Source organism: Wyeomyia smithii, chromosome 2 (assembly GCF_029784165.1).
Source record: "Wyeomyia smithii strain HCP4-BCI-WySm-NY-G18 chromosome 2, ASM2978416v1, whole genome shotgun sequence".
NCBI lineage: Eukaryota > Metazoa > Arthropoda > Insecta > Diptera > Culicidae > Wyeomyia > Wyeomyia smithii.
In genome coordinates, this window is record NC_073695.1 from 61,937,123 (window position 1) to 61,964,695 (window position 27,573).

Sequence of the window (27,573 nt, forward strand, 5' to 3'; positions counted from 1 at the left end):
GTTCATCAGGTGATAAAATCATTAGCGTTCATCGGGTTACACGTACACATTCTAACGTTGCAAGTAAAGTCAGTAATCTGTTTGACAAGAATGAAGCGCGACATGTACTAGTTCGTCATTCAGAAACCTATCGCAGTATCCGTAGAAACGAGCATTTATTAGTGGAACTGGCGAAACAACAATATTCCATTCGAATCAATTTTGGTGGTGAAGCAAAAAGTTCTAGACAATCGCAGTCCAACTTACGGGTCCCATATTGTCGTCACATCGTCTGTGGATGATTTACGGTGTCCCGTTATGCGTTGAATAACAATCGGTTTTGAGTAAGATGTAAACAAATTATTTTATTCGGAGAAATTTTGGTGAATTGCTTGGTGGAATATTCTCTCACAAATCTTCAGAACGAATAAACTGGGTTGCTTTAATTTAACGGTTGAAATTTTCTCTAGAGTGAAACTAAGTCGGAAGAATTGTGTGCATTCAAGTGTATTTAGTAAAACGGAACGAAAGAAGCTCGTGTGTTGAGGTGTTCTTGCAGTAGAATATTGTTGGAGCGTGTCGGTGGTTTCGAAACGAGTAAAAGAAATGAAATCAGAATCAGATTTACGTCGCCGGAACATTGGCGATGAGCCGCTCCAGCTATCAAAAGATAACAAACAGCCAGCACAGGAAACCACAACGGCAGAAAGTTCGGATCATGTAAGTTTTGGTACTTACCAAACAATATTTGCAATATTTTCATTTGTCAATGAAGCATGAGCAGGGTGAGATAAATTTATCGATTTTTCTGATAGTCCCCTCCCACTGAGTTTTCACTGGCTGGCTGTCTTGGTACAAGCTTCTCAGCGCTTGCTTAGATCCAGTGTGTGAACTAAAATTCGGTCATATCTGCTACCACTTTCTAATAACGATGCTAAGAACAATAACCTATTGCCATGGAATAATTGTAACGATTCCTTTTTGCTGTCGTGTTACAGTGACTTGCTAATGCTAATTAAATTTACTTATATCATGCTGCGTGCTACCAATCGATAAAACCCCCTCAGTAAGCTTCCCAGGGGGTTTCGTAATTTTGAACCGGCTAAATCCATTCAGTCGGGAATGGTGTTACATAAAGAGGATATTGATTTGAATGTTAAACCACTATTCATTACTTAGCAACACGGAAACTCCAGCAATAAATTGTTTCGAGTTTTGTATTCAATCTTTGTCTTATCAATAAACAAATTTTGAAACGGGATGAAAGGCTTAAAAAATGTTTCACTGATTAGAGCTCAGTAAGAAAGTGTGACTGTTGAAACATTAAATTATTCAAACATCGATTGTATATAACACACTGTGTGCCGGGTTGAATCATTGCTAATTTATGCATGTTCTGTAATCTGATTAATGTTTGGTCAACACGGCATTTGAACACGAGAAAACAATCAAAATATTTGATTGCATTCTACATAAAAAAAGCAGGAAAACATAGCAATTTAACTTTAAGCGAGATGTTATTCAGAGCCTTTTCTCTTTAGTTGTAAACAGTGACTTTAAAGTCTTCAATGTTAAGCGGTAGAAAAGATGAGGAAAAGCATTTGCCCGATACCCTGCTCTGTAAACAACATTTTAGGTTAGGAATTTGGACATTTAAGGACAAGGAACCCCAAAAGGAGCTCTCATGTATCCAAAAATATTTTGTATTTTTCATCGTTATGAATCAAAAATTGTTACTTTTCGAGTGGCAAACCGTAACAATAAATAATACTCCTTTTCATCCTACTAGGTTTAAGTATTTAATGGACTCAGCCCAAGGGTTTTGACCAGAAGTTTGAAATTTTCAACCAATGCGTGATAATTGGCTTATCACTTAAGTATTTATTATCAATTTAGTCAAGAGTCAATATAACTGGATTGTGGGAAAAAATGCTTAGTTTCATGATAGTCCAAAATATTGCGTCATTACACGTGCCTTATGGCATGACAAGGCTTGTCTGATTCATATCATACAGTGAACCTCTGATATTTACCAATGATGAGTCGCTGTTTCCTTACGTTACTTATTATCTGTGAAAGATTGTGTACAACGCTTCTCTGACTTTTCAACTGATAAGCTTGATGATGAATTTGGACCAACCGAAATTCAAGTGGAAAAACAAAATTGAGAAAAATAAAATTAAAAAATGAATTAAACTTCAAGACGGACAAAATTTAAAGAACACTGTGATGGATTTGCGTCGCTTCCTTATCATCTGTTCAACACCAGCTTATATTACTTGCAGCGAATAAAAATCGCATCTTATTGTGGCGCGACAAAAAGAAAATGCTACCATTGAGCGGGAACACCTTCAATGCTAAGAATAAAGAAGAAATCTTTCTAGTAACGCTACATATTTTTGCATTGCAGATTGTCTGGCTTTACCAAGTGTCCAATACACGCTTGCGCTATCATTGACACATGATGAAGGCTCAAAGTCTGAAGCTTCATTTTCGCCAATAACTAAACAAGTACGAAACAATAAGTGATCAACAAACCGCGTTACAACAGCAACCGCTCGTTATTGATCTATTTTAGCGCATAGTTTGTTGTATAACGTTCAATTTAGTCATCGTATATGTACTTGTGCACGTCAATCTCTAATCACCGCAAACTGATACAACTTCGAGAATCCAATTGAATAATACTCTATATTTACTTTGCTGAATGTAGGTCGACTCGGAGGAGGAAAAGCTGCCAGACGAAAAGTATGTGGAAGAGATGGCCAAAACGATACCCCAGGGAACGGACAAAACTCCGTCAATCCTCGCAAACATACTGCTTGGATTACCAGAAAGGTAAGGTTAATTTAGTATGCTTTAGTATATTCTTGCAATCCCTAATTCACCTGCTAACAGTTACATTAAAAAATAGAGTTTATTTTTTACTGGTGAAAAATAATTGCACAAATAAATTGATTGATATTTGTGTGTTCATTCAACCGAATGCGTCAGCTTTCAATGACCTTCTGCGGTATTGTGATATGCGATATTAACATATTGGTAGACCTTTAAGCATTACCGGTTTACTTGTTATTTACGCAAATAGGGTGCACGCGCATACAATGGGCGGTAGATTACCGTGTTCAGAAGAATAATGTTATGACAAAGCTGTGACACCTTATGAGTTTTCTTTTTACCAGTTCCAAAAATAGAAAATCTCCTGTCCTGTTGCAATGAAGCTTCCTATTTCTACAGACGCCCCCGCATTGAATCTACCAAATTGGAATATTGCTAAAGAATGCGATTACATGTATTATATGCAAACTAGTATTAGTTGTTGAAAACTGCATCCACCAAGTGTCTCTTTCATTGATCTTGAAATGAATCTGTTTTATATCGCGCCCGTCCGCTTCAAACACGGTATTAGCCGCAAACTTTAATTTAACTGGTTTGCGGTCGTTTTTCCGCACTGAAATATATCTTCTAATAAACAGAAAGGTTTGCCTTCATCATAAATGTACACACAAATCGAGAATGTATTTTCATTCATCTCGTCATATTGATTCCCATGAAGCTAAATTTAGACATCGTTTTACCGACTTTTGACATTGCACAAGTGTTATCTGGGGGAATCGAGCTTTGTCCAGACCGTGAAAATGCTTGCTGCTTGGAAGTGTTTCGCTCATTGGATAGATAGTTTGTGTGCTTCTACATTTGGCTTGGCGGATTATCGGACTATATTTATTAAAACATCGTCCTTCACAGTAGATACAGTAAATCCAAAATACATTTTACAGACAATAACAAGATTTTATTTTTCATTATATCGTTGGATTTTATTCCATTTTTGTTTGTGAACGCCCGTAACATTTTGTTTTCAATTTGAAAGAATCATTTTGGTTATCATCTCAATTGGCGAATTGATCTAATCTTGAATACACAGGCCAGTCAATTTCTTGCGATAATTAAACGAATTCATGCGTGCTCAATTTTCTGGTCGTCCGGTGCTGACTTTTGATGCGACATAACTTTATCTTGTTTTTTTTTTTTTTTTTTTTTTTACTCGGGCAAACAAATATGAACAAATGATTGCATGAAGTTTTCAATGATTTTTGACGTAAGACTACTTCTTTCGTCTTTAAATGATAATCGAAATGATAATCAAAATGTCGTTGGAAAGTTAAATGTAGGGGTGCTGAGGGTAAGCCCGGCCCCCTTAAAGAATGATTCTTTAGTAGAACTTGATGGCAAATATTGTTATATTTCTTCTACAGAATCATTGCCCAGATTGTTTTCAACAAGATGTCAAGACTGTCAGTACTTTCAAACTGTTATTTTACAAGGAATAGTGAAGTTTTGAAATTAAGATAATAACCGGCACTCCTTGGGGGTAACACCGACACTTAGGTTTGTCCATGAATTTACTCGAATTAACCGAAACAATTTGAATTCGGAAACCGCTAAAATGAGAGATCTTACATTTTTGTTTTTTGTACGTTTTTGTACGTTACTGTTGAATTCGGTTGTCGATTAGCTGGTTCTGGGGAGATTGCCGAAACAAGTTTCGGTGAACAATATGTGTAAACAATGAAAGAAATTGATAAGCTTGAGTGCATGATTCTAAGTCGATTTATAATTTAATTAGCACCAAGGCATCGGTAATAGATGAAAAATATGTGTCAGTAACCTCAACCTCAAATCATGTTGGGCTTACCCCACTCACAGGGTGACGGCTTTACTCCGACAGCACACTTTTTTTAAAAAGTGTGTTTCTACTAATTTATCGCTTCAATTTACCTCAGATCGAATTGTGATTGCTAACAATATGAGCAATAAATTGTAGAGCAGCGAGAAATTATTTTATTCTTTTCAAATGAATAAAAGCTTAAGGACATCTTCAGCGGTGGTCTATTTTTGAAACAACTTTATACTAGATTTACACCAGCGAAACCTGAATAGAACCAGCTAATATAGACCAACTTTTCGTTCTCCGCACGGGTGTTGTATATCTTGTTGTTTTAAACCGCTGACATCTGTCACACTGTCAACAATTCAATACCCCATGCTATCAGTTAATGAGACTTGTCATAATAGAAAACACTCAATATTTAAAATACGGAAATTCGATAATTTTTACGCACATTGGACGATTACTTTGGCAAGACACTTAATATCCACAAGACTTTATAGATTTGACGGCTTGACCCGAGCGTCAGTGACGTTTCTCAGGATGGATTGGTATGATTGAAAATTTTTGCTACAAGTAGGGTTCGAAGAATAGCGAAAAATATTTGATCGCGGAGATGTTCATCTTCCGTTTTCGTCTCATCAAACTTTCATAATCTTGCAGTTCTTCAAACTTGGTTTGGGTTATGAGGATATTGGGTGACATTGCGCAGCTTGATTCGATCGATTTTCGCTGCTTTCGAGTAGGTCACATACTGCCAGTTATGCTTCAAGCTTAAAAGGAGCAGTCATTGTCATTTGTCCTGCGGCTCATCTAACCCGCAAAGTCAAAAAATACGCAAAAAATAAACATAACGCCCCCCAGCGATCATTTAGTTTTGTTCGAGTTGCTCGAAACAAAATGCTCAATGTCACCCCAGCATTTTGAACGTTTTCAGTTCAGTGTCTTCGAGGAACATTTTCCTGGCCTTTTAAGTTCTCCTCTAGTCCCAATACAATTAAGGCGAACAGCCAACATATTTGTCATCCTGGTGGTTGCAAACCAAGTAGTTGAGCCTACGGTTATGGTCTTCCAGAATTCCCTCTTTTGCTGGTCGGTTTCCTTAAAGCCAAAAACGACAAACCTGTCATTTTCTTCTTCAGAAAAGCCACAAAAATGAATTGTGAATTGTCATAAAAAATCTTTGTTTTGTTTATTCCCCAACACTCGCAAAACGCTTATATGAAAATAGCTAGAAATGAGGTATTCAATTAAAATATGACATTTTACCCACCTATTGGTAGCGTCAAAGGGTTTTAGAACGATCTATTTCTTGTTCCAAAAAGTGACAAAAATAGACCAAAACGTATACCAGTTTCAAATTTTTTCAATTTAGATCTGGTATAAAACAAAATTTACACCACCGGTGCAGCAGTGAATTTGAGTTTGTTCCAAAAAAATAGAACAAAACAACGATTTGGACCACCGCTGAAGAATTTACGGAATTTACGCGGTTTTTTACGCGGATTCCGGAATTTACGCGGTATTTTTTTCTCACGCGGGTTCCGGAATTTCTTCAATTGGATCCCGAAATTAACGCCGGTTTTTTACGCGGATTCCGGAATTTTCGCGGTTTTTTACGCGGATTCCGAAATTCACGCGGTTACGTTTTACGCGGCACGTATCCCCGCGTAAAAGGCGACTTAATTGTATTTAGTGTTTTCTAGTAAAACCCCAGGGGTGACGGTCTTATCCTCAGTGCCGGGCTTGCAAGTTTTTGAGGACATAATAATTATTATTATTTATTTTCATCATTTATTTTCTACGTGGTGAAAATTGAGAAAAAAAAACAAATTCCCCATACATTTTGCTAAAAAACGTTAAATACTTCAAGGTATACAGCCTTAGGGGTTGCATGAAATGTTGACGTGGGATTAAACACTAATGAGAGGGATTTTTAGTTACAAAGGTTACAGAATCCGCAGACAGAATCAATTCGTTTATTAAATGAATTTATTTTTAAATTTTATATTTTTTTAGGAATATTTTTACCAACACTCGAAATAACTTCATTTTGTTTGACATTTATTTGACACGGCATAAGCATATCGTTGTTGTTGAATTTTTTCTAATCCGTCTTTTTCAGAATTTATTCTATTTTTTCAAAAAACGTAATCCAATCAAATCTCTCAAATCCAATGGAATGGTTTTGTCCTATTTGACTCCGATTAAATCAAATTTATTAAATGAATCTTACTCTGAGAATAATATGGAAGTCGTTACATAGGCTCACCAATAAAGAAACATTAAAAGTTATGTCAAACAAAATTATCAACAAGCTTCAGCAAGAATCGCAGCAATTAATTTTTATTTGCCTACATTTACATTCACTGTATTACGAAGACAGATAATATACGTGTATTATTTGTCAAGGGTAAAATAAAAAATATATCATCAAACAGTGTTGAAATGTGAAAAAAGATTTTGAGTATATCTTAGTAAATGGACAAAAATTCATAAGCATTCGCCGGTTCCTAATCTTCTATAACTTTGTATTATTAGAAATTTACTCTCTCGATATTATGCAGGTCACGATTATTTAGTGAACATCGAAAATAAAATGAAATGAAAATAACGTATAACTGCAGTGTGGCCATTTAACCGGGAAAACCGGGGAAAAACCGAAAAAAAACGGGGAAAAACCGGGAATTTAGTTTCGGGGTTTGAGTGGCCACCCTGATAAGGCGTCGTACACCAATTACGTAACGCATGAGGGGGGGGGGAGGGGGGTTGAGTCTGCGTTACTTATTGTTACATATGGGGGAGGGAGGGGGATAGTTGAGACCGTTACGTAACTATGAAGTTTGCTTAAAATTGCAAATTTGGAGGGGGGTCAGGTTGTTCAGCCTTACGTAATTTTATGGGGGGGAATCATATCAAACGTTGCTTATCGTTACATAGGGGGGAGAGGGGGTCTGGAATCTAGGTTTTTACCGTTACGTAATTTGTGTACGACGCCTAACTACAAAACGTTGCAAAAATGATCAATTCTTGTTGAGTAATTCATGCTTTTTATGGTAACCATAGTCATGAGATAAACTGTTAATCATCAGCAGCAGCATTGGAGTTTCATATAGAATAGCGGTGCGCTGCTTCACCTGCACTGTACGGTACTGTTGCTTTTACCAGCATGTTTTTTTTCAAGACATCAGTTTTACATTCTAGCAGCAGGTTTAGAAATTGTTTAAGAAAGAGAGAGTTTCAATCTTCGGAAAATCATTACCTATTTATTTATTTATTTATTTATCAAATTAACGAGGTTTTAACCATATGTTGGTCATTCGCCTCGAAAATCATTACCTTCGAGGTATCAATTTATCTGGTATCTATTCATGTCGTCTGTGCTAGGAATGCTCGCATGTGGTTGATTCATTATTTGCGTAAACTAGTATAACTAGCGTATTACAAAATTGTCCAACATATCCTTTATCCAACAACATACTGGTCATTGTTATCCATTATGTGGTTATGCTGTTATTATCGTTTCAAATCTGACGGAACTTTTGCATTTTCATTCCCAATTTTCTAGAACGTACTCCAATATAGAAAACAAAGACGTAGTTGCATGTCAAAACGTAGACGAAATTATTCGAAGTATATAATTGGCTAGTGATACCTGCCAAATGGCATCGCATTTAGGCTTTAGCGTCATTCGATAATTTGAAACGTCTTTGTCCTGCGGAAATTTTGTCAGTTTGCCGAACCTTAGTTGTAAATTGTGTTTGCTCTCCCTCGTATTAAAGTGTTTATTTGAAATTAACCCCTCTTGCGGTTAGCTCATTAAGGCGGTCTGATGTTTGTGTTAGGCGTAACACAGACATCAGAAAGGTAGACGAAATAATGCAAAGTCCAATAAAGGATGTCGCATACCAAATTGCATCTCAAAAAAACGCTGTAGAAAATTACCCAGTTCTTATTCGTATTCTGACGTACAAGTGCAAAATTTCATTGAAGGCAATTGGTCTTTCATAAATGCCAAAGAGTCCGCTTTCTCATTGCCCGGTATCGAGCAGTGAGAAGGGACCCACACAAAGGTAATCTGAGAAGATTTTTCGGATAAAGCACTCAAATGTTCCCTTATTTTCCCCAGGAAATACAAAGAGTGCTTAACATCTTTCATCGATCGGAGAGCCTCAATGGAACTGAGACTATCCGTAAAGATGAAATAATGGTCCGTGGGCATTTTTTCGATAATCCCTAGGGTGTACTGAATTGCAGCGAGAGTCTATGGGAGACGGTTGAATTGTTATTGAAGATACTGAAGCCAGTGGACCCATCGAGAAGTGATCCGTCAGTGTAGAACATATTGTCGCAGTTAATGTTTCGATATTTATTGGAAAAAAATTTCGGGGATCTGCTGTACGGATGTATCGTAAAACACAGTAGAATCAGAAGTATTTGATAAGTTGACACGATTTGGAATATTCGGAGAAGGGTTAATATTTTGGGACATGTGATTGAAATACGATGTCATAAAACGGGTTTGAGAATTAAGTTCGACTAGCCTTTCAGAATTGTCAATCACAGGACGGTTCAAACCCTCACATTTGATAAGAATACGAGAAGACTGGCTCCAAAAGCGGGTTTTCAATGGTAGAATTCCAGCTAAGACCTCCAAACTCATCGTATGGGTCGACTGCATGCAACCCAAGGCGATACGCAAACAACGATATTGTTTTCGCTCCAGTTTGATCAAATGTGTGTTTGCTGCGGAGCGGAAGCAGAAACACCCGTACTCAATGACAGACAATATCGTTGTTTGGTAAAGCCTTATAAGGTCTCCTGGGTGGGCTCCCCACCATTGTCCGGTTATTGTACGAAGAAAATTCACTCTTTGTTGACATTTTTTCATTAGATACCTAATGTGACCACCCCAGGTGCCTTTAGAGTCGAACCAGACACCAAGATACTTGTGTAAATAAATTGACCGTTCGATGCGAAGCTGTAACATCACTTTCACATAGACCGAAAACAAATGAATTTTAACAGAGAATAAATTCAACCCAAGGATTTTGGGGAAATGCTATTAAATTTCAAAAGCATCAGTGAAAATTCAATTTATAACCTCCCAAGTGTTCTATAGAAAATAGAAAAAGGATGTAAAATTGGGAGTATATGAACATAAATATTTCTAGTTGCTATATTTATAGCTTAGCATCTGCCTATTTTATTTAGAAAAATTTGTTGATTTTTTTCAGATGGAGGAATTGGGTGATACGAGGTATATTTACGATGCTAATGATCTCTGGCTTCTGCATCATTATCCACGGTGGACCTCTAGCGTTGATGGTTACGGTAAGTGATTTTCGTTATTTAATCATCGTATACAAACATTCGAAAATTAATATTAAGTTACTTCTGGTGGGGAAAACTTGGAAAAACCAGGGAATGTCAGGAAATTCATTTTTCGATCAGGAAAATCAGAGAATATTTGGGAAAACTGAAAAACAATCTGGGAAAATTTTTCAATCGACTCTTTTTTTGAAGGCTCTTCAGCGCCAAACTGGATTTTTCTTTGAGTAAAAGGCTGATGCGACACCTCAACTGTTTGGTGTCATATCCGATCGAACACTTTTTTTACTGGGAATTACGAGGATGTGTCTAAAGTACCCTGCCGATTAACTGACTGTGTCTTATCAACTTATGATACCCGGTAAAAGGTTGAGCAAAATGCTTTCCAACAAACGTGAAAGCATTTTGAAACAGTTCGTGATAAAAGACAGAACAATTTCAGCAAGCATGTTGATTGCCGCTCTCAGTCTAGTTGGTATTGGTTAATCATACGACACATTCCATCTCTGATAAACAGAAAACAGGAAACATAGTTATGTGGGTATTTTTTGCTTTTTAACGCTACTGTAGTTAAGCAGTTGATAGGACATAACATCACATCCAATTGCCGCTCTCTGCGTACCTTATTGCGGTGTCGAAACCGTTTTCGAACATATGTTCAACATTAGTTCCGTGGCTGGAATGATGATTACGCTGGTGATCACTTGTTTTGCTAGTATGTTGATTTAAAATCTTTCTTTACAAATATATGTGTGCAAAGATTCCCGGTCAATTGCTTTTTACATGCTTTACTATCGATCGGTATGGATTAGTATTGAACCGGTATCGGTTGATATCAGTCGTTATCATTTTATAAAAGAGCTTGTGAAGAGTGGTTGGTCGGGTTTTAATTTGTACCTTAAATCTTCGACACAAATTTCATTTTCTGTTAGGCATGCAATCTCCTCTTCAGGGTTGCCACTTTTATTACTTTATTTTTCTTCGAAAATATCTGTATATCTATATCTCGGACCAAAAAATCTGTATCGAGCTAACTAAGTTTGTTGAATAAAAAAATTGTTACTTACAGAATATATTTAAACAAATTCATTTTTCTCTACGTTTTTGTTAAATTTATTTTTTTAAAGTTTTCGTCAATTAAATATTATCCTCCTTGGTATGCAACGTAGCTTCTAGCTTTTAAAATTAAGATGATGCCATGCAATTTCTGACCTTAGACTTGTTTCAACTATATATTGAAAGTATGCGTTTTAAACAAGCCGAAGAATGTGGATTTATTAAAAAAATCTCAAAAATGATCTGTAACGGAAACATAAATTTACCATCCCGTCTAGTGGTGTCCAACACCCCAGACCAAGTTGAGTCATTTGTTTCAATGAATCTACCGGTCAAAAAGTTTGTTTTAAGCGTGCGAAATTCGTTATTCAACCCTTGTCGGTCAGTTGCTGATACGAATTTGGGGAATTGACGCATTAAATCGTTCAAATTTTCCAATTTCGAGGACGATTTAAGATTTCTTAAATCTGCCATTTTTACAACAGGATCGGTGAAATCGCACCTCTTTGCAATTTCACGTACTTTGCATAGAAATCCCTACAAAAATTTTTAATCGTTCGTTTTCGCGCTGAGCCCGAGTCACATTTCACTTCTCCTGCATCGATACAAACATAATCCTGATGTTTTTTTACAAAACTTTGACAATCGTATAACCAAATTCTAACTTTGAAATTGATTTCAGTTGAGCGGTATAACAAAAAAATCTGTAAAATCTGTATTTTTGGCAATATTCTGTAATTCAGATTCTGTATTGCTTATTTAGTTCAAAAATCTGTAAAATACAGAAAAATCTGTATATGTGGCATCCCTGCTCCTCTTCGGAGGATAAGAAAACACAAATGAACGAAATAAATTGTTTGGGATTATTTTTTCTTCGCGTTTGAAATCGCTTAACAACTATTCTTCAGAGAACGCTTCACAGCTGAACAGTTCGTTGGCGATTCGATTCGTCCCGAAGCGATGTGATGAAGTTTCATATGCTTCATATTCCTAATGCAAGGAGGTATGACATTTGCTCTGTTCTCATTATCAACACTACTGTGTACGTTAATTTGCTCTATCACTTCCCCGAAATGAGGCGGCTGTATGCGATTTAACTAACTGCTTCAAAGTGGAGATTCGTATCCTTATGGTTCGCATAGGAAGGCTCAAGGCTCAAATTATGTTACGAACGAATCGTAACTGAGGGGAAAAGTATTATACTTGTATGCGTATTATTTGCACGAAATTCTCTAACATCAATTCGTTTCTTTAACGCTTTAGCTATACTTTCATGTAATTCAGGTATTGTAAATGGATTTGAATGCAGTGAGACGTTAATCAGAAGTCCTGTGTGTGCATACCTTTGCGTTTCGTATTACGTGATACGTGAACAAATCCTGTTACTGCTTCCTAGTTGGTATCAAGGTACGATGCTGGTCAAACAAGCCAGTCATCGTATGTTCGACTCTCAGGTTGTCCCGCAACTGTCCTGTATACTAAGAGTTGGTTGTAAAGACTGTATTTCGAGTGCAACCAACGAACGAGTGCAGATGCTAAGGAATGACAGGATTGACAGGAGGCGAGGCGAACGGTGGATTTTTCGCCTGACCTATTTTGGTATAGCAGATGGCGAGTCGGTCCTATTAGGGGCGAGTAGCTTATCTGAGTGTCTCATTCGCTGCTGTCACAAGCCAAGTTTCACTCGCACTACCTGTTACAACATTTTGCTCGCCTCATATTCTGTAATAAAGCCCAAAGTTAACAATAGAAAACATGAAATCATTCAAAAACCTATTACATATTTCGTTAACGACTATCTTTTAATTCTAGAGTATTGATAACACCCAAACAGTATAATAAATATAGTTATCAGAGAGAAAAAACGAATGAAAAGCGAATTAAAGATTATCAAAATATATTTTTCTGGTGATTTTTTTTTTGTTTAAGTTGTGTGAGGCTACAGTATTAACTTATTTAGTGCCCTTATTACACAAATATCTAACTACATGTCGGAGTAGGTCTATTATGTCAATATCAACAAAAAATACCTAAATAATTGTTAGTTGCTTAGTGTTCATTTTTAAGGCTTGCGTCGGTTACTAGTTGCCTAACCTAAGCGATATGCGAATATCATTGTCGTATGTTTGTGTGCATTTACTGGTCAGTTCACAATCTTATTTGTAAGAAGATTCTTTCAAATGATTGTCCAGCTGTTTTGCACACTTTGAACAATTTTCGAAGCTGTTGCTGAAATTGTGAAACATACTTTTAGTGTGTGTTTTCTCTGAAAGGAACATTGCTTACCGTATAACATTGGCTAACACTTTATTCCCATTGATTTCGCTAGCTACCTTGGCCTGCAGGGCCGCAATCAGTTCGTCTTTGGTCTGGAGCTGTTGCTTCAGATGAGATATGGTTTCTTCCTGTGCTTCGAAAATTATCTGCAATGGATGAAATCATTTATCATAAAGTTTTGCAAGGTGTAGGGCTTCGATATTACCCGAGATTCCTCCATGCTCTCCGAGTAAGTTGGCGGTTCATCCAGACAGAAGAACTCTCGCACTGCTGGACAAGTACGCATACCAGCATCGTCCAGAATGGTGTTGATGAACTTCTGCAGGCCTTGTATCCGGTTGTCGATAAAGCCACTGTTGAAGTTGTTTCCGAACCATTTTTTCTTCGGTAACACGAGGTTACAGTGTGGAAACATCGTTCGCAGGGTTATGTGCAACCGGACGAAGTCCGTGTATCGCCGCAGGACAAGCCAGCACGTGTGTGAGATGCTGTTTTCGATGCGAAGTTTGAAGATCTGTACGTGTGTTTTTTCAGTTCCGCGGTTTGTTTGTTACATGCGGGAATAATGAATAATTGAGATTAGGGTAATTATAAATGATTTTGATCTCTTTTTAAAACGTTTGTGTTCATAAAGAATTTCGTAAAAAGTGTTAGTCTAGCACTCAGAACTGGTAAAGTAGCCAGACCTTTTCGATTCTTCCTATGATTTGTACCAATTTCCAGTCCATTTTTGCAAGGCAATAATACTTGCCGCCAAACGTGTTATGATATTTACACCGCTATATCTCTTATCTCGTTAATGAGTATCGGCTCGCTTTAACTCTGAGCATTCATATTAATGATCGCTATTTGTGGCCTCAAACATCTAATTAAACGTTTCTGAGGAGCTGTTGTACAATTGTACAAATATAAGACGCTTCATTTGTTGCATCATACGACTATTTTTGTTGATAAAAATCTTACCCAAGCGAAAGAAAATGTGGGCTCAACATTGCAGTTTGTTTTATTTTCAAATAAATTTAACACTATCATATAGCTCTCATTTCGTGCAGCAAACCTCCTTTCAGAATGCTTGTGAATGTCTTAAAGCATTTTCGTGTTACGTGTAAATGTTAGGATATGAACAATCAACTTATTTATATAATTTCTACTGCAACCGGAGCCGAATTAATAGTAGCAAACAGTACAAAAAACACACCTTAGTCTGCGAGTTGAGTTCAGAGGTATAATAATACAGGAAATAATTTAGTGCTAGTCAACAGATGGGGTGATTTGTGGGAAAATATATCGTAATACTGGTCAATAGATTCCAGTTCTGATGTTAAGTGTATCACAACAGAACTAATCATCTACTAATAAATTACTAATTATGGTTTGGCACTGCAGCCTACTTCGTAGCTTTAAACAGAAAACTGACACAACAGCACCATCGACTCGTCCCCACCGCGCCCATTTTTCACTAAGTAATGTAATCAAATCCAGCACTTACAGTGAATCTTGCTCTCTCCTCCATCACCTCGTAGCCGATAATCGGAATTCGCAGAGCGACATTGTTATTGTTGTTGATGATTCCGGTATACTTCTCCCCCCGGCTCGGTTCGGTTCCGTTTTCCGATTGCCTACGACTGCTTTCGTACATCCTAGGGCGGTTCCCCGCAGTTGAGCACCTGCTCTGGAAGGGTGCCTGTGGCTGGTTGGTGCTTTTCACTGCCAATGTTTTGAGACACACCTCGGACTTAGCACCCAGGTATAGATTGTTGGCACTGAAACTGTCGAACGGATCGGTCGCCGAGGCATTCACACCCGCCGAGGTTCGCGTTCCGCCCGGGCACAACGCACCATCCAGATCGGATTCCGACTTGGTGAAGCGAAGCGTCGGACGACGCGGAATATGTTTCTGCAAACTCGGACAGGAAGTAGAGCGTTTCTTGTTAGCTAGCAGCAGTCCTCCAGTTGGCGTGGAAGATGTTATGCTGGTGGTACTTGAATTTCTCCACTTATCATTTCTACTGGTCGGATGATGCTCTTGCTGCTGATGCTGATGATGATAGTTACCGTGGCCACTAATAGCAGCGTTAGCACCAACACCACTGCTGTTATTATTGCTGCTAACTGCGCCTGCTGGAGCTACTTCGACGACGAAGCTTCGACTTTTGTTGATAAAGAGATTCTGTTTTTGTTGCGCAGATGATAATTTGTTTCTGTCTCGTTTCTGTATAGCTCGCAACGACATTTTCCTTCCTTGTTTATAGCAAATGACTGTACCGATTCTACCAACAGGGCATTGATTTTTTCGGTCGTACGTAAAGTATCAGAACTTGCACACAGCTACACAGTAATTCTAGCGTGAGCGTGAAACGCATGAACCTTGAGGATGTGGTTGCACTATTTCCTCAATGTCGCCTCCGAGGAAAGTATACCAACCACTAAGCCAATTTGTATACGGTGCAAAAACACTGAACTTCTTTGTCCACTGCATACGAACTGAAACTGTAGGATACTTTGTTGAAACGTTCACCTGTAGCTATTTGCGAAGGCACACAAATTTCAATTTCGCACTAGACCATCGATAGAGGCACGAACGAGAAAGTATAATAAGTCTGATTATTTCCTTTACTCACAACAAATTGAGATGGTACATGACTTTCGAGTTTCGATTGCGAATGCGTTCACTGAGCGAGCCGTCCGTAAGTCACAGTCGCTTCTGTGTATCTGCGTGAGTAAGCAGCGGAAAACAGAAATGAAACATGTAATAAACATCGCTCGAAACCGTCAGGGGTATATGCTGCTGCAATGTGGGCCGCGTCTGGCTCGCATTGGGTGGGATAAGCGGAGGAGGTTTGAATGTTTTCATTTGGAACTTGTTGGCCGCACGCAAAGAAGGAACATGGTTAGCCTGAACGGTTTGGTAGTGGTCGTGCCGACGATACGGTCGACGTCCATTCCTTCTCATCGACGGGAATGAACATCGCTCAGCTGCTGAGCTGAGTTGTTTGATACCTTGCACATGTAGCTGTGGTGGAACGTCCGCCTATCTGGGCTTAGTGATTGTGGTTGATAGGAGGATGTTCTTTATCAGATTTATTTTTTATTAAATTTTTTTTTATTAAAAGAATTTTTTTCATAAAAAAATCGTGAAGTTTAATTCTCATTCGAAATAATTGGAAAATTTTATTGTATTTAATTTCAATTTGGCGTTGTGAATATTAGGCGCATCGTAGATTGGACTAACGATGAATTTTGTGGGACAATTCATTCGAATAGAAATGATGGTTTCGTCATGACATTGACAGAGAGGTACGCTACCTCAGTTGTAGTAGTGAAAGAGTTATCCAATAGTACAGGGTTGTGCCTCAAGTATAATCACCGTGAATTCACTAGGTGAAATCTTTAAGATTCAAAGATAGTTTAGGTTTCAACATAATTTATCCTAAATAATGATTTTGAAAATAAACCAGATAAGACTGAAATATTGTACAAAAAAAAATGTTTAAAATAGATGGAGAATTGATGGTAAAAATGATTGTAATATACATAATTCAAATATTTAACAAAACAACAAAAAATTTGAAATGGTTTGGGATTCACAAGTTATTTGAACAAAATATTGAAATAAGATTCCTAATTGCTTTGACAATAATCAAAATGATTCATGAATATAAGGAGTCTGTACTCTTTCGAAACCGGATAAGAATCCGGCTGACGTTTCAAGTTATCGACCAGCTCGTTGCGTTTGTCTTTTTATACATACGCCGCACACTGTTTCCAAACCTCCAAAAACGTGATCGAAATTATTTTGACCCAAAGAACTTGATTTTAGAGCCATAATGTCTTCAGTAAAGTTGTTCCATTAATTATTTTCTCCATGTTATAAAAGTTACAGTTTTGTGATCAATCCACTTAACAGTGAAAAGCGAATTTTACTTTTTTTAATTTCTGCATATAAAAATTCATCGTGTTTGACAAAGTTGTAGCACATTTCAGAAGAAACAACTTTGTCAAAGACACCATACTTCTATCTGTATATTTTAATGGACTTATGTGAAGTTTTCTACAGATTGCCACTAAAAATCAGTTTTTTCAATATAACTTTTAGTAGTGATTTCCCACAATTTTTCAATGTTCTATAATATTGTTTCCTATAACAAAACAAACGAGTTTCATTTTTCTCATTTTTACATATAAAAATCCACTTTGCTGAGTAAAGTTTTAGCATATTTTATAAGAAATAACTTTGTCGAAGACACCATATTTCTATCTGCCAATTTAAACGAACTATTGTGAAGTTTCCTCTAGAACGCCCCTAAAAATCATTTTTTTTGATATAAGTTTTTAGAGTGATTTTCTAAAATTTTTCAATGCTCTACAATGTTATCCAGTACAATAAAACACACGAATTCACTGAAGGAAGCTTATTTTTATTTCTAATAGTTAATTAGTTATTGAAGATTTCTATTAAAATAGTGCACCAATTTGCTCACAGATATGAACACAGGAGACAGCGAGAGACAAACGCCTATATCTGGATTGAATGATATTTTAGTTATACTTTAATATATAAATGGTTTTATTTGCAGATATTTGCAGATTTTGAAGATATCTGTTAGTAAATTAATGATTTTTTTTTAAAAAAATCGTCAATAACCAAAGAAAAGAAATGAGATAAAAATAAATTTTCTTCACAGATATTGTTTGTTTTGCTATAGCAAACAACATTGTAGAACATTGAAAAATTGTAGAAAATCACTACTAAAAGTTATGTTGAAAAATCTGATTTTTATTGGCAATTTGTAGAAAACTCCACATAAGTCCATTTAAATAGACATATAGAAGTATGGTGTCTTTGACAAAGTTGTTTCTTATGAAATGTGCTACAACTTTGCCGAACACGATGAATTTTTATATGCAACAATGATAAAAGTAAAATTCGCTTTTCACTGTTAAGTGGATTAATCACAGAACTGTGACTTTTATAACATGAAAAATAATAAATAGAACAACTTGGGGTGCCTTCAGGTTCTAAAATCAAGTTTCTTGGGTCAAAATAATTTCAATCACGTTTTTGCAGGTTTGGAAACAGTGTGCGCCGGTCGTTAGGGGAAGAAAGGATAGCAACAGGAGAATATCATGTCGCTCGTCAGCTGCAGAGGTGTGGTGCGGTGAGAGGGAAAGCGTGGGGGACTACTTCGGCAGCGGTTGAGTTGAGCGAGAGTAGGAGAGCATACACTGTCATTTTCTTTTTTTCTCTGACCAAAAATCTTATTCATGAGTCATATGATTACGAATATAACAAGATCTAATCGCTCTGTGCACCAAGTGCACCAACACCGGTGCTTTGTTCTTCGCTCATTGACGACGATATCAACGATCTTACGCTGAAGCTGAAGAGCTTCGTAGCTGCAAGCTTACAGAGTCCGCTTTGACAAGCGAATGGTCATAGGTTCGAATCTTAGTAGAACCAAGACATTCGTTGGCAAAAAGAACTTCAAGTATGGGTTTCTCAGGCTCTTCCACACAAAAATCTTCTCTCCAGACTTAATAACCACTGTTCTAAAGCTTCGAATATATCATAGGCACTAAAGCATGTTAATACGCTGTTAGAGTTTATAACTTGCAGGAGGACATGATAGAGTCGATAAGGAAGGAAGTAGGTTACTTACTTTACTTTACTTTACTTTACTTTACTTTTAAGGCGACAGACCGATTATCGATACCAGTGCCGAATCCAGAATACGTCGCCATGTCCCTCGGTCTTGGGCTGCTATACTCCAATCGCCCCTAACACCTATTCCGCGTGCCTCCTCGTCGACAGCACACATCCAACGAGTGCGGGGTCTACCCCGAAGTCGACGACCTCTATCGGGATTCCTGCTATTCGCTTGACGTTCATCCGGCATTCTTGCTACATGCCCAGCCCACTGAAGCCTGCCGTGTTTCATCCGCTTGACTATATCCGCCGATTTGTATGCCTGGTACACTTCATAGTTCATGCGTCTGCGCCAAACACCATTTTCTAGTTTGCCGCCAAGGATTGAACGCAAAATCCTACGCTCAAAAACACCAAGAGCGATCAGCCTCTTTCAGCGTCCATGATTCATGGCGGTAGAAAGCCACCGGAAGAATCAGTGTTTTATGGAGTGCAAGTTTAGTACGGATTTGCAGACTGCGGGACCTTAGCTGGTAACATAATCCGTAAAAGGCCTTGTTTGCGGCTGCTATCCGCCTTTTTATCTCACGGCTAACCTCGTTGTTACATGTCACTAATGTTCCCAGGTAAATAAATTCGTCGACTTCTTCAAATGTTTCCCCATCTAGCACCACCGCAGCACCAACCTCCGACGGACTACCACGCACTCTGCCAGCCACCATGAATTTCGTGTTGGCAGAGTTTATGACAAGCCCTAATCTCGCAGCTTCCCTCCTGAGAGGTCCGAAGGCCTCTTCCACAGCTCTACGGTTGATACCAATGATGCCGATATCGTCCGCAAAACCGAGAAGCATGTGCGACTTCGTAATGATAGTGCCGCTTCTCTCTACACCAGCCCTCCGTATAGCACTTTCCAATGCGATGTCGAACAATAAGTTCGACAGCCCGTCACCCTGCTTCAAACCATCTAACGTCACGAACGAGTCCGATATCTCAACGGCTATCCTGACGCTTGATGTAGAACCTTCAAGGGTGGCACGTATCAACCTAATCAGCTTTGTTGGGAAGCCATGTTCGATCATAATCTGCCATAACTCATTTCTCTTAACTGAATCGTACGCTGCCCTGAAGTCTATGAACAGATGGTGCGTCCGCAAGTTGAATTCTCGAAATTTATCGAGGATTTGTCGCAAGGTAAACATTTGGTCCGTCGTTGAGCGTCCCCCTCGAAAACCGCATTGGTACTCGCCAACAAAGGTCTCCTCCAACGGCCTCAGTCTATGGAACAGAATGCGGGAGAGAATTTTGTACACGGTATTGAGAAGAGTTATGCTCCGATAATTGCTACAGTTCAGGCAATGACTTTTTTTGTAGATCGGGCATGTGAGACCCTCCAACCTGTCCGAGGGCAATTCTTCATCAGACCACACTCTCAGCATGATCCGATGGATGGCACGATACAGCTGTTCGCTCCCGACTTTGAAGAGTTCGGCGGGAGTGCCGTCTTTCCCGACTGCCTTGCAGTTTCTCAGCTCTTTCACTGCTTTCTTCACCTCGTCCATGAATGGTGGATCTACAGCTTGACCATCATTCTCAATACTCATCTTGCTCCTTTCGACTCCACTGTTTCCCTCACCGTTCAACAGCACACTGAAGTGTTCCTTCCAACGCCTTGCCACCTCTGTTTTATCGGTTATCAGGTTATCCTCCCTATCGTTGCACATGACAGGGGCTGACACGTTTCGTAGAAGCTCCTCGCATCGTGCCTGGAGAAGCAACCCTCCGCCTCCGCAAGAATACGCTCCCAATGCTGACGTTTCTTCCGTCGATGGAGTCTCTTTGCAGCGGCTCTAGCATCTCGATATCTACCCACGCTCTGACGAGTCACAGCCGTGGCCAACATGTGACCCCTGGCGCGGTTCTTCTTCTCCATCACTCGCTGGCACTCAGCGTCAAACCACTCATTGGACGTAGCTGCCGCAGTTGTACCCAACACTTCTCGCGCTGTAGTGCTACTCGAACTGTGGATGTGCCTCTACTGTTCATTCAGATTCCCTACAACTCTTTCCTCAATCCGTTCATCAACCTTCTGCGAGTACTCTGCAGCCACTCCTTCAGTTGATTGCCGCTGGATGTTCAACTGCATCCTCCTCGTTACCTCGGATTCCAACACGTTGGACAGCCGTGCGCGGATTTTGGCTACTACGAGATAGTGATCCGAGTCAACGTTCGGTCCTCTGAACGACCTCACGTCTGTAACGTCTGAAAAGTGCCGTCCATCAATCAGAACGTGGTCAATTTGAGAGCAAAGCTCTCCATTCGGGTGCATCCAGGTGTGCTTACGTATGTTCCGGTGTGCAAAATAAGTGCTACAGATAGCCATCCTAGCTGCAGCGAAATTAACAAGCCTCAGGCCATTGTCGTTCGTAGTAGAGTGGAAGCTTTCCCTACCAGTTACGGGGCGAAAGAAGTCTTCCTGCCCGACCTGTGCATTTGCATCTCCGATGACAATCTTTATATTGTGTCCTGGGCACTCATTGTATGTCTTTTCCAGGAGCTCATAGAACTCCGCAATAGGATCTACTGCTCGGAATTCGCGTTCTCCCGATTTCGGCCACCGCACCTCTTGGATAGCTGCAACCTCCACATTCACCTTCCGCAGCTCTCTAGCCAAGATACTTGCGCGTGCCGGTTCGAGTAGAGTCCTTACATTCCAAGTACCGAGTTTCCAATAATCGTTGTCCTTTTTCGTTCGCCTAGGTCCATGCCGATTATTCCGTTCCGTATTTATATCTGGATTGTTCGCAGTGTTTAATATTCGGTATGCTGCCTTACTAGGGCTGCGATATCTAGTCTCGCGACGGGGCTGCCGTCTTTGATATAGCTGACGAGACACCGCGTTTCATGATTCAGCCGTCCGCTCCGGATCAGACGCTGTTGTACGCCGCCCCTAACATGGGGAAACAGCCGCGTACGTTCCCCCTTCTCAGTCAGCATACGACCAAAGTTTCCACCGGGGTTGGTTACCCGACCTCCGTTAAGGTTACTCGTATCCCGGTCGGCACCACGTGGAGGTTGGGATAGGAGTTGCTGGACAGAGGTGAGTGACCACAATAGGATCTCAAGTGACACGTGTCCAACCATTCGCCAACCAAGTAAGTAGGTTACTAAGTCTGAATAAGAAGACAAAAAGCACAAACAACACAGAGCAGGTTACTTATCAATAAGTAACACTGCAAAAGGGTAAAAATAAACAAAAATGTGCGAACAGCAAAAACGTCCGGACAATGCCACAAAAGAACAAACAAATATACTGGTCGCAGTGGGGTCCATACAAAAAAACTTGTTTTATATGTATTCAAAATCACTAGTGGTGATTTTTTTTTTCATCGCTGTTAGGAAGCAAGAAATATTTTTTTGGTAGTTTTACACTCCTCCCTGCTCTGGAAGAGTGGGCTGCCATACATACGAAACGCAAATATCTGTATAACTCAAGGTTTGATCAAGCAAATAGAACCAAACAAAAGCAACTAGAACCAACAAGAGCAAGAAATACTTCTGTCTAGACGAAAAGTATGCAGCGCGGGCCACTGATGCTATGTAGCAAAGGATTCGTCAATCTTTTCCGGGACAAAAAGCGTCGCCTGAAAGAGCTGATGTGTGAGCAGCTGTATCGTTCTCAAAAAACACGTAAATTCTACAAAAAATCTCCGCGAGCCAAACTGTGCGGGGTTAAGAATGGAGAAATCTTGACGGATGAACGTGAGGTAATCAACAGATGGGAGCAGTGCTACAACGCATACCTGAGTGGCACAGAAGGCAGAGGACCAAGTCGGTAGAAAGAACGACTTTGTCAGCACAGCGGATGAGAGAGACATTCTGCCCCACATGATAAGTGAAGTTAAGGATGATATCAGGCAGCTCAAGAATATATCAGCTGGAAAAGGTAGCGTCGCAGCGGAGCTCATCAATCCGCGCCCGGATTGGTTGGCTTCCTGTTTGCAATAACTGAATCAGGATCTGGAATACAAAACAGCTACCGGGGCAGTGGTAGAAGGGAGTATTGTGTCCAATGTACAAAAAGGACGACATGTTGAAATGTATGAATTACCTGCGATCACAATTCTCAACGCAGCTTACAAGCTCTCTCCCAGATCATCTTTCACCGCCTCTCGCTGCTGGCAAGAAAAATTTGTAGGAAGTTATTAAGTCTATTTTGTGGATGGGCGATCAACAACGGACCGAATCTTATCGCTGCGTCGTCAAACCCGTTTTGAATTTGTGCGTACCTCGGACCATTTTTGACGTCAGACAACAATTGCAGCAGAGAAATCATATCGTAGTTGAACCTGGAAGCTGGAAGGACTAGTAAATTTCGCCCCCGAACTAAGTGCACCATGTACAAGACATTTTGATTTAAGAAATATGCATCAGTTACCTAAATATTACTCAGTTTTCTGTAAACTGTTTAACTTCTTGGGCAGCTTATATGTGCAATATATCTTCCACGAGCATATCTTTGAACCATTCAGTTGATATTGTCGCCGGAAATCATCACTTGTGCCTTCACCGTGCGACGTTGAAATAAAATCCTTTCTTTTTCCATCGACCATCCAAAAATCATTACAAGGAGCCAGACCGTAAAAAGTTGCTTTTTTAATCTGACATCAAGTTTGGTCTTTTGCTAATCAATGTTTTTCATATTTTCGCGGTTGAATGATAAATGCCAATGAAAAAAAATGTACATCCAAGTTGATTTTATTAAAAACGTTTGTGCCAAGAAGATTTCGATCACGATTATTGAAAACTGAAGTTAAAAAATGAAGGTTTCTAAAAGTATTAAAAATTAAACCGAAATAAAACACGTAATGTAGTAAAGCTGATTCCAGAAATCCAACAATATAATTTTTGTATCATATGTGATAATGCGGTAGCAGCGAAGCAGAAAATCCATGATTTTTAAATTATTTTTAGTAGTTTGCGCTGCTGGAGCTCTTGTGGAAAGTGTTTTTCAAAATCTCAAAAAAAAATAAACGTTTTCTTAAAACATCTCAAACATGTCATTACTTTGTTGATTTTATTTGACATAGCTTTCATTGCTTCAATACCAGAAAGTGTGTGTAAGTCGAGTGTACCAAACCAAGATTTTTTTCTGGTTTTATTTCTGGCGTTTATTTCTTGTTTAATAGCAACTCGACCAGATCGATAAGTAATTAAGTATTGCTGGTCTGAAAATTGTTTGTAAATCAAAAGTTATCAAAGTTTAGAATTTCTGTTATTGAGAGGCTTTGGTTGTATACTTCCAACGTGCCCCTTAAAAATAAGTGTTTCTCATCTTTCCATCATTCTCCTTTTGAAACTAGTATTCAAATTTCGGCCTTGATAGCTGTTGGACAAGCAACGTCATATTTCGATTCGATTGTATCCTATTGTTGGCCTCAGTTTTATAACTGGATCAAACATACTGACTCATTTATGTTTTTGTTTCATTGCAGGTCCTAGCAGTGCAGGTGAAATGCTTCGAGGAAATCATCTCCATTGGGTACTCGGTCTATCGAATTCACGGATTGCCCTGGTTTCGTAGTCTATCATGGTACTTCCTGGTCACATCCAACTACTTCTTCTACGGGGAAAATCTCGTCGATTACTTCGGTGTAGCCGTCAACAGCATTGTATACACTTGCTGCTGCTAATTCCCAGAAGACACTTATTAATCAACATCCTTTCTTTTTGCAGGACTCACTTCGTGTACTAGTTAAGTATCACCGGTTCTTCTCATTCTGTCTGTATTGCATCGGGTTCGTATGGTTCGTGCTATCACTAGTCAAAAGGTACTACATGAAACAATTCAGCTTGTTCGCCTGGACCCATGTTGCGCTGCTGATTGTTGTCACCCAGAGTTATCTAGTCATTCAAAATATATTCGATGGTTTGATCTGGTTCATTGTTCCGGTTTCGATGATAGTTTGTAATGATGTGATGGCTTACATGTTTGGATTCTTCTTCGGTCGGACTCCGCTGATCAAGTTGAGTCCGAAGAAAACCTGGGAGGGATTTATCGGAGGAGGGTTTGCTACATTGGTTTTCGGATTAGTCTTCTCATATTTTCTCTGTCAGTATCAGTTCTTTGTTTGCCCGATTGAGTACTCCGTAACGAAGGGAGGAATGCAGATCGAATGCGAACCAAGCTACCTATTCCGACCTCAGGAGTACGTCATTAAAACGGTAATAAGATGTCTTAATTTATTGTAACAAAATATAACATCTTTTTCCATTTTGACAGTGTGGATCAACGTACTCTTTTATTATGTATCCATTTATGCTTCATTCTCTGTCATTGAGTATCTTCAGCTCTGTAATTGGACCCTTCGGAGGTTTCTTCGCATCAGGCTTCAAGCGGGCATTCAAAATCAAAGTATAATAATCTTCAATTTATAAAATAAACAAAATTAATCTTTGTCACTTGTTACAGGATTTTGGAGACATGATTCCTGGACATGGAGGTATTATGGACCGGTTCGATTGCCAATTTCTTATGGCCACTTTTGTAAATGTGTACATCTCCAGCTTTATTCGTACCGCTTCACCGCAGAAAATTTTGCACATGGTAAGTAGATAAAATTCATATCTGTGGTAATGAATTTGTTGAACTTGTTTCATTGGGTAGTCAAAGACTATAATAACTACGCTTCATTTATACAGGTTTACAGTTTGAAACCCGAGGAACAATTGGAACTATTCGTCCAGCTGCAAAGCAGTCTTGAGGATCGTAACATAATCGTGAATTAAAGTAGATTTATGGTGGTGTTAAAAAGATGAATGAATTCTACCTACAATCACAACGTGCTATATGCACTGATAAAACAAACAAAAAATAAAAAACGATATAGTTTATTGTTTGTTATCTTGTTTATGATCATTTGTGTATAAGCATTAGGTTACAGCAGGTTTACTGCATGATAGTAATTTTATCAAGCATCAACGCGTATAAATCTACAAGGATATTGTCAAGAGTTTACCTATTGTAAAATATTTAAATTTACATTTCGACGCAAAATGGTGGTTTAGAGTTTTACTTTAATTTTTTAAGGTAGTGCTTCATTCATTAATGTCTTCTATATTGTAAACAACATAATGATAACAAAATATATGAAAAATATACATTCGCTTTAAGCGTGATGAGGGTAGATGTTCTTTTTCGAACATAATGGCCGTAATGCTTGAAGTGATGGAATATGATACGACTAGAGAATATTAATCGCAAATATGAATCGTGCAAGAAGAGGATAGCGGCTATGAAGCTTCTACATTCCGAAGTTGTCGAGTGAATGCTACTGTAATATTCACTGAAAATCGTTCTCTGATAAAATGGGACCGATTGCTGCTCCAAATTAACAGTCGATTAGAAAAATATATCGTGTCCAGAATTGTTATCTGTGCAATTAGATCAATTAATTAGCTCTATTATTGTTTTATTATTTTGGCTTTTCTTCTAGACTTCGGTGTAATGTTTCGGGAAAGTGTTTGTTTCCATTATCGACTTTTCGGTAACCATCGGTGCGCGATGGTTTGACCAGGTGTATAAGCTTTATTTTACATTCTCAAAGGTTTAGGTTAGTGTTAGTTATTTATAAATACTTAGGTAATGTAGAGAGTGTCTGTGCTTTTTGTTTTATTTTTATTATATTTTTTTTTATAATTGTTTGAGCTATCTCTTTGTGATTGTGTAGACTTTGTAGTGTTTCAAAGTCAACTTCAGGCTATAAGAGCCATTACGAATAAAATATATATTTATTCTACCAAAGCATCGAAAGAAATACACTATCCTTATACTACATCTTGTTGTCCCCAATAATAAAGGATATTTAATATAGAATAAAAAAGATGCTTCATTTCTAGTGTGTGTAGAAGATCATACAAGGATATATAAATGAACTATTTAAAAGTCTACTTAAACTTGCAATCAGATATGTGCAAATAAGAAAAAAATCAGTGTTACGTATATTGTTGTAATTTACCAAGGAAAACCTGATAATCGAAAGTTACAAAGCCGTGCTGGAGACACTTGGAATATTTAGACAAACCGTCTAAACGAGATTTTTATCTTGATGAGAACCCCTAAAAATTTATGAATCCCATTGATGTCGACATGTTATAATAAAAGGAATACAGTTGTAGGAAAACAGAAACCTTTTTTTTATTCATCCGCCGGAGAATATTAGTTTAGATAAGAAAAAAATCATTATTAGTTTTTGAAAGCGTTTTTAAGACAAATTCAAAACCATTTTGTTAATTAACCATTTCGAGAGTTTTATGTTAACTTTTCTATATATTATTTTCTTCGAGTAGGTACTTGTAATGCACTTTCGTTGCTTTAGAGTTTGATTTCATATCATAATTTGCTTTTCGTGGTTTCAGGTAATGCTTGTGGATGCTATTGAGATTTTTTTTTAGAATATCGTTTTTAATGCTTCGGTAATTGGCAGAAAAAGAAAAATTTGAATTATTGAAACGTTTTTTTGCTTTGGGTGGCATACGACAGCGTCTGATTACAAGCAGCGGACTGAGACACGAAGTTCGATGTCTCACAGTTACATCTCAGTCCTCATCCCTA

At 38.5% G+C, this 27,573-nt stretch overlaps 2 protein-coding genes across 2 annotated transcripts; one reads left to right on the forward strand and one right to left on the reverse strand.

Annotated features, from left to right (window-relative positions):
* Nucleotides 1-66: 66 nt before the first annotated feature.
* On the forward strand, nt 67-27,148 carry LOC129721034 (phosphatidate cytidylyltransferase, photoreceptor-specific). The gene is made up of 8 exons (XM_055673080.1): nt 67-699; nt 2,693-2,817; nt 9,886-9,982; nt 24,455-24,631; nt 24,696-25,184; nt 25,243-25,374; nt 25,432-25,566; nt 25,662-27,148. Exons 1-8 carry the CDS (start codon nt 586-588, stop codon nt 25,746-25,748), a joined length of 1,356 nt encoding a protein of 451 aa, XP_055529055.1. The 5' UTR covers nt 67-585; the 3' UTR covers nt 25,749-27,148.
* Nucleotides 12,916-16,077, reverse strand: LOC129721035 (uncharacterized). The gene is made up of 4 exons (XM_055673081.1): nt 14,802-16,077; nt 13,518-13,826; nt 13,322-13,458; nt 12,916-13,264 (listed from the first exon to the last, which is right to left on the reverse strand). Exons 1-4 carry the CDS (start codon nt 15,543-15,545, stop codon nt 13,192-13,194), a joined length of 1,263 nt encoding a protein of 420 aa, XP_055529056.1. The 5' UTR covers nt 15,546-16,077; the 3' UTR covers nt 12,916-13,191.
* Nucleotides 27,149-27,573: the final 425 nt, after the last annotated feature.

Bases quoted from the DNA above. Each gene is read 5' to 3' on its own strand.
- LOC129721034 (XM_055673080.1), top strand. From the start codon at position 586: ATGAAATCAGAATCAGATTTACGTCGCCGGAACATTGGCGATGAGCCG. The intron at 9,983-24,454 runs GTAAGTGATTTT...GTTTCATTGCAG, and splicing joins CTCTAGCGTTGATGGTTACG to GTCCTAGCAGTGCAGGTGAA. The intron at 25,567-25,661 runs GTAAGTAGATAA...TCATTTATACAG, and splicing joins CGCAGAAAATTTTGCACATG to GTTTACAGTTTGAAACCCGA.
- LOC129721035 (XM_055673081.1), bottom strand. From the start codon at position 15,545: ATGTCGTTGCGAGCTATACAGAAACGAGACAGAAACAAATTATCATCT. The intron at 13,827-14,801 runs GTAAGTGCTGGA...ACACACGTACAG, and splicing joins AGGAGAGAGCAAGATTCACT to ATCTTCAAACTTCGCATCGA. The intron at 13,459-13,517 runs GTAATATCGAAG...CATCCATTGCAG, and splicing joins AGAGCATGGAGGAATCTCGG to ATAATTTTCGAAGCACAGGA.